This window comes from Epinephelus moara, chromosome 5 (genome assembly GCF_006386435.1).
Source record: "Epinephelus moara isolate mb chromosome 5, YSFRI_EMoa_1.0, whole genome shotgun sequence".
Classification (NCBI taxonomy): Eukaryota; Metazoa; Chordata; class Actinopteri; order Perciformes; family Serranidae; genus Epinephelus; species Epinephelus moara.
The window spans coordinates 34,888,659-34,900,352 of record NC_065510.1 but is presented as its reverse complement, the minus strand read 5'-3'; the positions used below and the strand labels follow the sequence as shown (position 1 = coordinate 34,900,352).

At 41.7% G+C, this 11,694-nt stretch overlaps 2 protein-coding genes across 2 annotated transcripts in view; one reads left to right on the top strand and one right to left on the bottom strand.

The window, feature by feature from the left end:
* LOC126389793 (alpha-1,6-mannosylglycoprotein 6-beta-N-acetylglucosaminyltransferase B-like) overlaps window positions 1-11,694 on the top strand; it is a 157,916-nt gene that overhangs the window by 81,055 nt on the left and 65,167 nt on the right. Inside the window, exon 8 of the mRNA XM_050043670.1 lies at window positions 4,855-5,024. Within this exon, the coding sequence (XP_049899627.1) occupies window positions 4,855-5,024 (170 nt within the window). The remainder of the gene's footprint in view (window positions 1-4,854; window positions 5,025-11,694) is intronic.
* LOC126389773 (myosin-10) overlaps window positions 769-11,694 on the bottom strand; it is a 667,776-nt gene continuing 656,850 nt past the window's right edge. Inside the window, exon 45 of the mRNA XM_050043641.1 lies at window positions 769-781. The gene's annotated coding sequence lies outside the window, so the exon portion shown is untranslated. The remainder of the gene's footprint in view (window positions 782-11,694) is intronic.

Here is an 11,694-nt window from a genome sequence, read left to right as displayed (position 1 = left end):
GTGTGTGTGTGTGTGTGTGTGTGTGTGTGTGTGTGTGTGCGACTGTTGAGACTTTGGGAAATTTAATTCTTAAGTCAAGTCATTCAGTCAAATATATTTGAGAGGTAGATGTTGGAGAGGCTTTGTATGCAGGGTGCCGCGGTGATGAAGTGGAGGCCCGCGTTAAATATTCGAGGAAATGTCTTTTATTTTGTGATTAATCTGCCAGTTTCCTCAGTGATTGTGGAGCTCAGAAAGAATACAATCAACCTTTTGCTGCACTTCACTTTCAAAGTAGTTATGCATTTGAAAGAGCTCACCCCTTTTTTTTTCTTTTTTTTTTAGTGTCGTTATCAAACTCAACCAAATGCTTGGGTCAACCCATTCAGCCATTATAACGTAGCTGATGGAATACTTTCTGTGTAACAAATTGCTGTTCTCTTTTTTCTAGACATATTCAGCTAAGCCATAGCATAATGGAGAGGCTTTTAAAGAGATGATAGTACAGATCCAAGGACGCTGACCTTATCCTGTTAACCTGCTACAGCACAGTCCCTGCCTGTCTGGAGTTTAAGTGTCTCAGCAAGACACTTTGTGTGCATCTGCATGTCTACTTGGTGTGCGCCGAGCATGCACATTCAGTGTGTTTGTCAGCATATGCCAAACTGTTAATTTCCCTTCTCCCTGTGTCTGCCCTCTTGAGAGTTAATTGACCTCTGACTGATGAAGTGCAGACAGAGTAGGAGACTAATGGGATATGGAAGGTGAATTGGGGAGTGAGGGGGGGGGGGGGGGGGGGGAGTAAAAGTGAGGAGGAAAGAGGAGGGGGGAGGAAGCAGGTTGGAGGAATGTGACAACAAGGAGGAAAGACGTGAGGAGAAATAAAGAGGGGAGAGTCTGTAGAGGCGTAAAAAGAGGATGACGGAGAAGGTGAAATTAAGGGTAGAGTAGTGATGGTTGGCAGTGCCAGCTTGTGTCGCCACCCGTGGCCTTCCATCGGACAGCTGCGACCTTCATGAGGGCCACAGTGCATGAGCGAACAGGGTCACACACATGCATTTGTGCAAAGTGTTGCGCTAACAGATGCTGAGACAAGCATTAGCATTCCTCTGTCGTTAGCCAGTTAGTGATGAGTGGAGCAGAGCAATGGAGTGGTACCACATACTCGAGAGCCACTTCAAGTCTTCTGCTCTCATGTGTACGCACCAAGGACTTTCCAAGGATTTTACCTCATATTACATGAAACAATCGTAACATCAGCACGTGAAAGACAATAGATTTCCTTTTCCACAGCTTATCCAAGCTGTATCATCACAAAAACACACTGTGAACACGGATGATGTTGTAAAAAGACCCTAATTTGTGGCATAAAAAGTTTTGCGAGAGGGGTGGCGCGTGAACAGAAGCGCCAGCAGACGGGTGTTGTTGAGGTGGGCGAGAGACTTGAGCATGAGAGCTTACTTATCGTGCCTCTCTGTCTGTCTCAGTGGGTTTGGCAGGTCTTTGTGCTCAATCCCCACGGGACGCTAACAGTAGAGAGTAGCTTCAGATCCTTTTGAGAATCCCCCGAGCATCCACGCCGAACACACACAAGCATCCACACGCGCACACCGAGTTCACTGATGTATGTCAATGTGAAACAAATGCAGGCAAACAAACCAAAACAAACAAAATCCAAAATCCATCAGCAGACACACTCAGACACACACCATCTGGGAGTGCCATAAGTCCACTGTATAAAGAGCTCCAGTCTCTCTGGTGTGTGATCAGATTCCTGAGGGAGGCAGCTGGCCGTGATACAGGAGTTTATGAGGAAGTACAGCTTTAGCTCAAGAGTGACTCCCTCTGTTGTCGACTTCCCATTGTGTGGCTTTCCCCACCCATTCATCTTCATTTTCAAGTGAGTGTGTGAGCAAATATGCAAGATTGTGTTGGCGGCGAAAGTGTGTGTGCCGGTGATCTGCGCGGTAAAACACAGCACAAACCCACCCACACTAGTACCTCTCTCTTCTCCCTTCTAGCTATTGATTCCTATCCTGTGATATAAAGGTTACTTCTCCAGCACCGCTGTGATATGTGTCATTGAACTCCACTTTAATTCGGTTCCAATACAGAGGAATTAACATTCGCAAATGGAGATAAACACTGGCTATTACAGAGAGAGTGAAATCCCTCCTCGGCCGTCTAGATCACTGGTGCAAGTTGCCAGGTTTTATAAAGCACCCTTACCTCTCTCCCTGTTAACTTTTCATTTGTGTGTGGATGCCAGCTTTATAGAATGCAATCCACAGTTATTCGGCTCTGCTGCCACTGTGTGATATTTCTTATATTTATTTAGCAGTGTTACTGTGCCGCTGCCAGTTTGTGAAATTCGCCTCCTTCTGTCTCCATTTTTGCATGGTTGCCAGTGTTTGTGTGATACACTCTCACCAGCACCACTGTCGCACCACCACCAAGCCAAGAGAGTGAATAGTATTGGCGCCATGAATTCTCACTCTTGCCATCTGCCACCCAAACTGTAATTAAATTTCACTTATCTTTTTTTATGAAGCAGAAGTTAATAGAGCAGGCTTATTAAATCAGGGGATTTTTCACGCCAGCTGGAGTCTCACTGGAGCTTGACTCTGCCACATACACACCATTGTCCAATGTTTTACACACATTTTGTACATGTTAACTTTAGTGGAATGACTTCAGCAGTTGTCCTGAATGCATACAGCTATAATACAAAATAACCCTGCATCACTATATACATATTTATATCAGATATCCAGTTCTGTTCAGAATCGCCTCCAGGATCGTAAAATGTGTGATGTGTCTGAGCAGCATGTGTGTGCTTGTTTGTTTATGGGCTGGTGTCTGTGTTGGCTCCTACAGTAACCTTCAAACATTAGTGCATTGTGGCTAATGTGGCATGATGGAGAGGAGAAGAGAGTAATAAGAGAGTGCACTGCGGCACGCTTTTCAAAAGCTCTTGGAAGCTTTTAATCATTACCTCGACATTTCAAAGCTGTGACGGTACAAACACAGGACACACGTGCACTTACATACGAGCAGAGGGATAGACATAGTAGGTAATCGCCGTCCAAAACTTTCTGGCAAACTCCACATAGTTGGCCTTAAGCTCATTATGTATGTTGCATGGAGGTGTTCATGCTGTGTTAGCTAATCAGGATTACTCAGCAGAGCAGCGTTCGGACATGGTTGTGTCTAATCCACTGTGAAAGGCAACGTGTTGCTCATTTCTCGGTGGGTTGCACTAATTATGCAGTAGCTAGGTGGACATGCATGACGGGACTGTGACCTGCAAGTGCAAAGTTGTATAACAGCGCAACATATAAACTGTGATAATTCCCTCACATGTGTTACATGATGCTCTTAAACAAAAGGGATTTTCCTATCGGGTGCCTGGGAATTAGTTGCAGCGGTTATCTGTATAGGCATACGGTGCATATGAAATGAGTTGTCCATAATGATGGATTTCTACATGTGCATGCAGTTCCGTTGGAGCATGAGGGGATAATTCATCGGGGATTTCAAAGAATTACTTTTCAGTTTCCATAATTTTCTTTTGGAAGAGTCTGAAATTCTAATGATTCTAATCCTCAAACTCATTAAAACAGTTTGCACCGCAGGAGCTTAACTTTCAGGGAGCTTAACTTTATACAGTACAGTACGCACACATATATAAATGATATAATATTAATCAGATTTAATTAAATGTACTTGATGACATTGTGCATTATGTGCATCTAAGTTTACAGCACCACCACAAAATCATGTTGTCTCTAAATTATGTTGAAGATGTGCATTATGGTACATAATAAAGAATGGCTGGATGTTTTTAGGCTTATTAACAGGGGGTCTTTGCTGCTGCTCTCACTGCCTTAGGCTTCCATGTAGGCGCATGGAAGGGCAGAGAGGTGTGCTCTGTCTGCCGTCAGTTTTCATGTAGTCACGTGGAAGGGCAGAGAGGTCCCAGAACACAGCCATATTGCCAAATATCAAATTGCAAATGGAAATAAAGTTTTCTATGACTAAAACCGAGGTTACACAGATAACAAATCCCACTTAGCAGCCGAACATTATTAATATTTAGTAAAGTATATTGTTTTAAAAGATAAGTTTTGTTAATGTTAGTAGATGGTTTAGAAAATGAAGATGAAGTTACTCAGAAACGTATTCATGCTTTTTTTCCTAACTGTCTGCAGAACTTAACTACATTGAGGGATCATTCTGGTTTATTGTTAATTATAACATTGTACTCACAAAGTTTATTGCTGAGATTTGTGAATACTGTGACATTACCCACGACGAGTCAGGCCAAGCAAGAAACACAAGCAGTGAGATGAATTTTAAGTGAAGCTAAGATAAGATTAGCTAAATTTATTTGGAATTAAAAATAAAGGCATGGTAAAAATGTTACCTAGCATCAGTTGTAAACATCCATTGCAGTTTATAGACCAACTTCTTGATTCAACCTTTACTTACTTACCACACATGCCTCAGTTGATGTTAAATTTCAGGTGCACTTTTAAAGAAAGTTGTTTAGATAATCTGGTTGCTAATGTTTTTTGTCCCATAGGACATTAGTGTAGTGATGTCACCATGTTCCTAGATCTCACTGATTATCTCGGTGAGTGCGATGTTTTCATAACCTATAGAAATGATAGCCAAAATTATAAAATTAAGACCCTTAAAACCTCTTAAGTCATGTGAGTTAGTGACTGATGTAGATGATAACAGAATCTGAAGCCTCAACAAGCTTTGTATTCTTACAGTCAATATTCCTCTCAAATGGAGATTTTGGTGTTTAGCTTCTCCACAGACTCTTATTTTAACTTTCTGCTGCTCTGTGTACCTACCCTCCTTCAGATCCTGGTCCATGTGGGCTTCCTAACAGAGGAGTCTGGAGACGTTTTCAGCCCCAAAGTGCTGAAGGGGGGTCCTCTGGGAGAGATGGTCCAGTGGGCTGACATCCTCACTGCTCTCCACGTTCTGGGACATAACCTCAAGATCTCCATGTCTGTCAAGGAGCTGCAAGGGTGAGTTACTGTATCTTAAAGTAGGGCTCAACAATATTTGGATATTGCTCATGACATGAGATTAGATATTGTCTTTTGGATATTGTCATGTCGTTAGTGCTGTCTTTTCCTTGTTTTAAAGGCTGCATTACAGTAAAGTGATGTACTTTTCTGAACTTACCAGGCAGTTCTCTTTGTGAAAGCACCAGTAGTCAACCCTTTGGTCGAAAATATCGTGATATTTGATTTTCTCCACATTGCCCAGCCCTATCCTAAGGCTACCAAATTTGACTTGTTATTGGTAATTGGTTTTGAGCAGGTGATGATGGGGCCTATGTTAACCTCACTTCTCATTCAGTGTTTGCCTGTGAATTGTAACTGGTATGAAGAGAAGCCAGTAGGTGACATTTTTTGTGACATGTTTGCTTTGAAAAGGGAATTTATTGATTGATAGGCTTAACAGCTTGATTGCTTGAACCAGAGAAGGAACATCTACCTGTGTTATTTACTATATGAATTATTTTCATGTCATCTTGTCACAGTTGTATTTAAAGGCACAGTTCACAACAAAATCAAAAATATGTATTTTTTGTCTTTCTTGTAGTGGTATTTCTCAGTCTTAATTGTTTTGGTGTGAGTTGCTGAGTGTTGGAGATATAGGCCGTGGAGATGTCTGCCTTTTCTGAATATAATGGAACTAAATGGCACTCGGCTTGTGGTGCTCAAAGCGCCAAAAATAAATAAATAAAATACATCTGAAAGACTCAACAGTAATATCTCTTTCAAGAAATCATGACCCGATCATAGCAAGTTGATTATTCAGAATAATTAACAGACATTGAGGTGAGCTGTTTTTAATGCAGGAACTAGTTTGTTTCCGCTGAACTATACCAACCAATCATACCACTGCACGGAAGGAATCATGCATCTACTGTTAGCTCATCTAGGACCACTAAGCTAGCTGACGTGACAGTTCAGCCAAGGAGGGTGCCATAAAATATTTGCATCTACTGCTCTCACAAGCATGGTCCTGTCATGCATGAGTAGATGCACGCTTCCTTCTGCACAGTGATATGGTTGGTGGGTGTGTTTCTGTAGAAAGAAAATAGGTTGTACATGAAACTGCTCAAAACAAGGTCTGTGGATTATCTTGAGTTACGGGGTCATGATCTCTGGGATAAGACATTGATGTTGAGTTTTTCAGTTTTGTTTTTTTTTTTTCTTCTTGCTGAGTGCCATCTAGTTCCATATATTGGAGAGAAGGCAGACATCTCTACGGCCGATATCTCCAACACTCTGTAACTTACAGTAAAACAATCAAAACTGATAAATGGCACTACAGAGAGAAAGAGAGAAACAATATCTATCTTTTTATTCTGGGGTGAGTTGTCCTTTAAGCATGTTTGTTAGGAGGGATACAACATGTCTGCCACAGAATGAACCTGATGACAGCTGTGACAACAAACCAATGACTTTTTACAATCCTCCTGTAACCAATGTGTTCTTGTACTCCTACATATTGTATTCAAGGTGTTTAAGAGAGCACTGTGCTCTAACTACACGCATTCCCACTTAAGATTATGTACTGAATGAGGGCCCTAAGGTCCTGTTGATTTATTTGTTGCTGTATTGATCCGGTATTGACGCACTCCACAGTTTCCTGTCAACGTGACTGCGTTGGTGTGTGTCTTTTATCCCCAGCGTCAGCACGCTTGCATGTTTCTGCTGACGGATACAGCAATAGAGCCAACACACACACACAAACGGGTGGATGAATGTAAATCAGCCCTGTTGGGAGAGATCCCTCAGGCTTGTTCTGTCCAGTCTAGCTACTTCATGGCCGAGACTGAATAAATCACACAGGTTGTCAGGCTCCCGTGAAGATGGATGGCTAATGTTGAATAGCAGAATTATGAATAGGTATGAGTTTGAGAAGACAACTGAATCGCGCTACAGATGGGCGACGTCTTTGTTCAGCCTTGATTGGGCCAGAAGTCTTTGTCTTTCTGCCACCATTGATCACTGCAATGACATAGGCATAGAGTATAGATCAATATAATGATGTCTGCAGAGACCCTGCTGCACTCTTTTGCACTGTGCACTGCCTGCGACAACTCTCACAAATCATACAAGAAGTACTGTATTGACCCCCAGCCTTTGGCAGTCATTTTGTAGACATATGACACTTCTTGCACGGAGCAAGAGAGAGTATGAAAATCAAGAGGAATCTTGTTCTTAAAAAATGAGTTTAGAGATGACAGGGACATCCACAAGGCTGAGCTTAGTCGTCACACTGGAAATGGATGGCAGGATGGTTTTTACAGCGTGCGTGTCACTGTAGTGTCTCGGGACCCGCATTTTAAAATTGGTCTTTTTCCCAACTGGGGCCACGATGTGTTTCAGGCGACTGTGAAGTGTAATCTAACATACCAGCATGAAGAATTATTTGGTCCACCTTGCCCACATGGAATGGCTTTGGAAGGAAAAATAGCTCTTAGCTTTGGATTACTTGAGGAAAGAGTCTAATCTTTCTTCAAACTGCATTTGGATCCTGACTCAGTCGTTAAAAAACACTGGTGTGAGAAATAGCACATCAACTTTGCCTCCCGATGTCAATCTTTCCACATGGTTTGCTGCAGTAAAATGGAACACAGAAGGGTTATGCAGTGTGTCCAATCGTTTTTTGTTGGTGTGTCAATTTTTTTGTTCCCACACCTTTCATTTCCCTCGGTCCCTGCCGCCAGTAAGACAAAAAAAGAAAGTTACGGTTGAACTAAGGTGGTAATGCAGTTTGGCTGTCTGACTAGAAATAATAATACTGTGTTCTCTTCCCTTATGTCTCTCATGCTCTCCACAAACAACCCAATCACCAGAGAAAATGTTGGCTACCACATTTGTACGTTACAATATAGTGGATACATTGAAACTTTATATTTCTTTAAGTTTCCACAATGCTGTACATAATGTGTGGTTGAGTTTAGGCACAAAAGCCATTTGATTATGCAGGGTTTCCCACAGAATTAAAATCTATGTGTGGTTGTAGTTGACGACTGGGGCGAGGGGGAATCAGCAAACTCTCTGTTTATTTTCTAGTGTGTGTGTGTGTGTGTGTGTGTGTGTGTGTGTGTGTGTGTGTGTGTGTGTGTGTGTGTGTGTGTCCCTTTGTAGCTATTATTCTGTGTTCCCTCTCTAAATTCGGGGGCTTTCTTGCGGGTCCATGAATGCATCTCAGAAGGAATTATTGGTGAGTTCTCTTTTTCTTAGCAGCAGTTTGTGGAGTTTGAGTCATGGGATGGATCATTGATCAGTTAATCCAATCAGAACTGATCAGATCAATGGATGAGTGGTGCTTTCACTGCAGAGGCAGATAAATGTAAACTTTAAGACCCAGCACAATGAACTGTTAAGTTTTACTTTCACTGCTCCTGACAGTATTTTTATATTTCAACAGCACTCCTACTGAATGGTCCAGCTCCAAAAATAGAAAATCAATACATGGCAGCAGATGTTAGTAGGCCATCACAAATACATGAATATGAAGCAAACTGTGGTTATGCTCAGGAAAAGATTATGTATGATCTTTTAAAATATGTTTTTGGTACAAATTACAGCTAGAAAAGCCACTGATGTCTTGGTAAAGACCAACTTCTTTTTGGGACACTTTGCCTGATGAAAAAACAGCGACTGGTTGCAAAAAAACATTCATGTTTGGTTACTAGAAAGCTACTGAAAACATAGAAATGGCTAAAAAAACAACCAGTTTTGTTGTTTGTTGGTGTCAGACAGTGGTCTACAGCTTGGCAGGTGTCTGGCATAGGTGTCACGCCATCCACAATCTCCTCCGTCCTCTGATGACAAAGTCAGCCCATATACTACGTCACTTTGGAAACACTGATGTGAAACTTACAAATTTAACATATCAGTGATGTGCAGGACCGTACAATGCAATGCCATTTTCTTTTAGCGACTGGGCTGCCACAAATCTGTGGCGTCTTTATTGATCTTTGGCTCATCATAATGTTGAGAAACCCTTACAGCTAACATGTTATTGATGAGATAATGTGATACGTGATAATTCAAGGAAAACAGATGCTGCTTACTTTTTTTAGTATAAATGGCATATTGATCCAGTAGATAGTCTTTTGTTATGTTATATGGTTCAAATACATAATTAACCACCATATTTCCTGCCTTGCTGCAATGCTATGCACACAACTATACACACAATTACACAGGGATTTGAAAAGCATGAGTATTGATTTTCTTGGCACAATACATACACAGGGGGTAAAAACTTTGTGAACGAATTAAACAATTAGAGTACTCTCAAAATAACAGAAATCTGCTGTTTTGATGTTGTTTGTCTGTACTCCCGCACATTAACTTTGTGTATATTCACATCAAGCAAATGCAATCATCGGGTTTTGTCAGTACACAGACAAGAAAGGACGGAGCCATAGTGATGACATCCTGAGTGGCTCACAATCAACATTTCACACAAAATATACCTCAGATGCAAATCAACAAACAGTATTTGCACACAGATGATTTATTTGATTTATTTTGGTTCCAAGTTGGAGTATTGTCTGCTGGTGTGATGGACGTAAAGAGACACACTGACAGATAAACAGTGTTATATTGTATTGGGTAAATAATTCCATCAAGACTTCCGACACTTGTGGTGTAACTTCAAAGCTTCCCACTACAGTCCTATTTCAGGTCTGATTTCCCACCATATTATTTCTGTCTCTTACAGCACTCCTCTGTAGTTTTAAAAATAGTATTTTTCTCTGCCTACTTTCTCTCACTTGTTCCCAGTATTGTCCATTTTTGTGGGCACTGCATTTCTTCTTTTGTTTCCCCATGTCCCTAATATTGTGCAAGAGTGCTCACAAAGACACGCAAAGATACAGCCACATAAATAAAAATACAGACAAATGCTCTGACAATCTGGACAAGCAAGCCGACCGAGACGAATGGAAAACCAGGCACAAAAACAACAATTGCCCCAAAGAGGCTGCTTTGTGGAAGTTGAGTCCAAACACAGATTTAGAAAAATGTCTTTGCTTTTAGTTTGGGTAACGCTAGTACAAAACTGAACAAAAAGTGCCCAGAGTCCATCCACCTCCACAGTTCTACAACTCAAACTACAATGGTGTGTGTGTGTGTGTGTGTGTGTGTGTGTGTGTGTGTGTGTGTGTGTGTGTGTGTGTGTGATACATTGCTCTCATGGCCATATCTGAGAGTTGTAGTTGGCTGAGGAGGAAGCAGAAGGTAGCTGTAATTGGCCACTGAGGGGATGATTTGGTCCAGGGTTGTGTTACTGTATATAACATACACCCTGATTTGTAGTTTACAGTCAGTACTACAATCAGGTGGCTGGACTGTATTCACTAGAGATGTATGATCAGAGCACACAGAGATTCACAAACATACTGTGGCCCCCAGGCGATGGCTGAGAATGAAAATAAACCAGAACAAACAGACAAAAGCAGCTTCTATTGATTTAACTCGGTAAGCCACATAATTACATAGATAAAACCTGAACTACACTGAATTCTAATCTGTTTTTGTGCTCTTTATATTAATGTGATAGTGTTGTGTTGTGGCCTGCAGGTCATAATGATAAGGAAATCATTCACTTATAATCTCCCTTTTCTGTGACATATCTCATGGCTGTCACTGTGCGGGCGGATGAACCAATAAGAGAATGTGAGTACAAAAGCCTGCAGGGGAGAAGCAGGAGGACATGACAGAACAGCAAGCAAAGTGCTGAGTTGGCATCTGTGGAGTTTGGGGCGGGGACTTGTGTTATTCAAATATGCAAATAATGGCTCTTTGCATTGGATTTTTTTTTTTTTTTTTTGTTGGAAGGCTCCCTGATAAATGCCATCCCTTTGTTTTGGATCTTGCTCTGTCCTTCAATTCTGCACAAAGCAGAAATTTCACTCGCACCGCTCACACACCAGCACACAAACCTTAAGTTAATTCAATACAGGTTTTTGCATCCCCTCGTCTCTGCTGAGTTTGCACTTCTCACTACGTGGGCTAACTGAGCAGCTTGATGGAAATGAAGCTGAATTTGGTGCCAATTAGATTGGCAAGGCACCTGAGATGTATTAGTGTGAGACTGAGGAAAGACAGGGCTCCGCCTGCTCTACATTACAGACTCGAGGGTGCGGATCATTGAGAACTGCTGCAGTCAATATGAAGGTGGATGGTCAGCACCTTTGTGCCTGATCCTGTCAGTACTGTAAAGAGACATATAGACAGATTACTAAAACTTAATGATTAAAGAATCTCGCACAGGAGAGGAAGATATGGCCGTTTGTGTGTGTAGCACACACTAGCCATGTGTGGACTGAAGGATTAGTCACTGTGTAGTACAGTAGTCAGGATGTGAAGATCCAAGGAACAAATATGATAAACTGCTGGTTTCTTGAGCATCACCTATGGTGCCAGAGTAGAGCCCCATTTATGCTCAATGTTGGATACACTAATTTAGGCTGAACAAACGTCCTCTTTTGCCCTGACATGTCCACTTTTCACGTCCCGTCCGGGGGGTTTTTATAAACTGATGATAATGTCCGGTTTTCCATGTGTGTGTGTGTGTGTGTGTGTGTGTGTGTGTGTGTGTGTGTGTGTGTGTGTGTGTGTGTGTTAGAGTGCGGCACGGGCCGTATATTTCTGT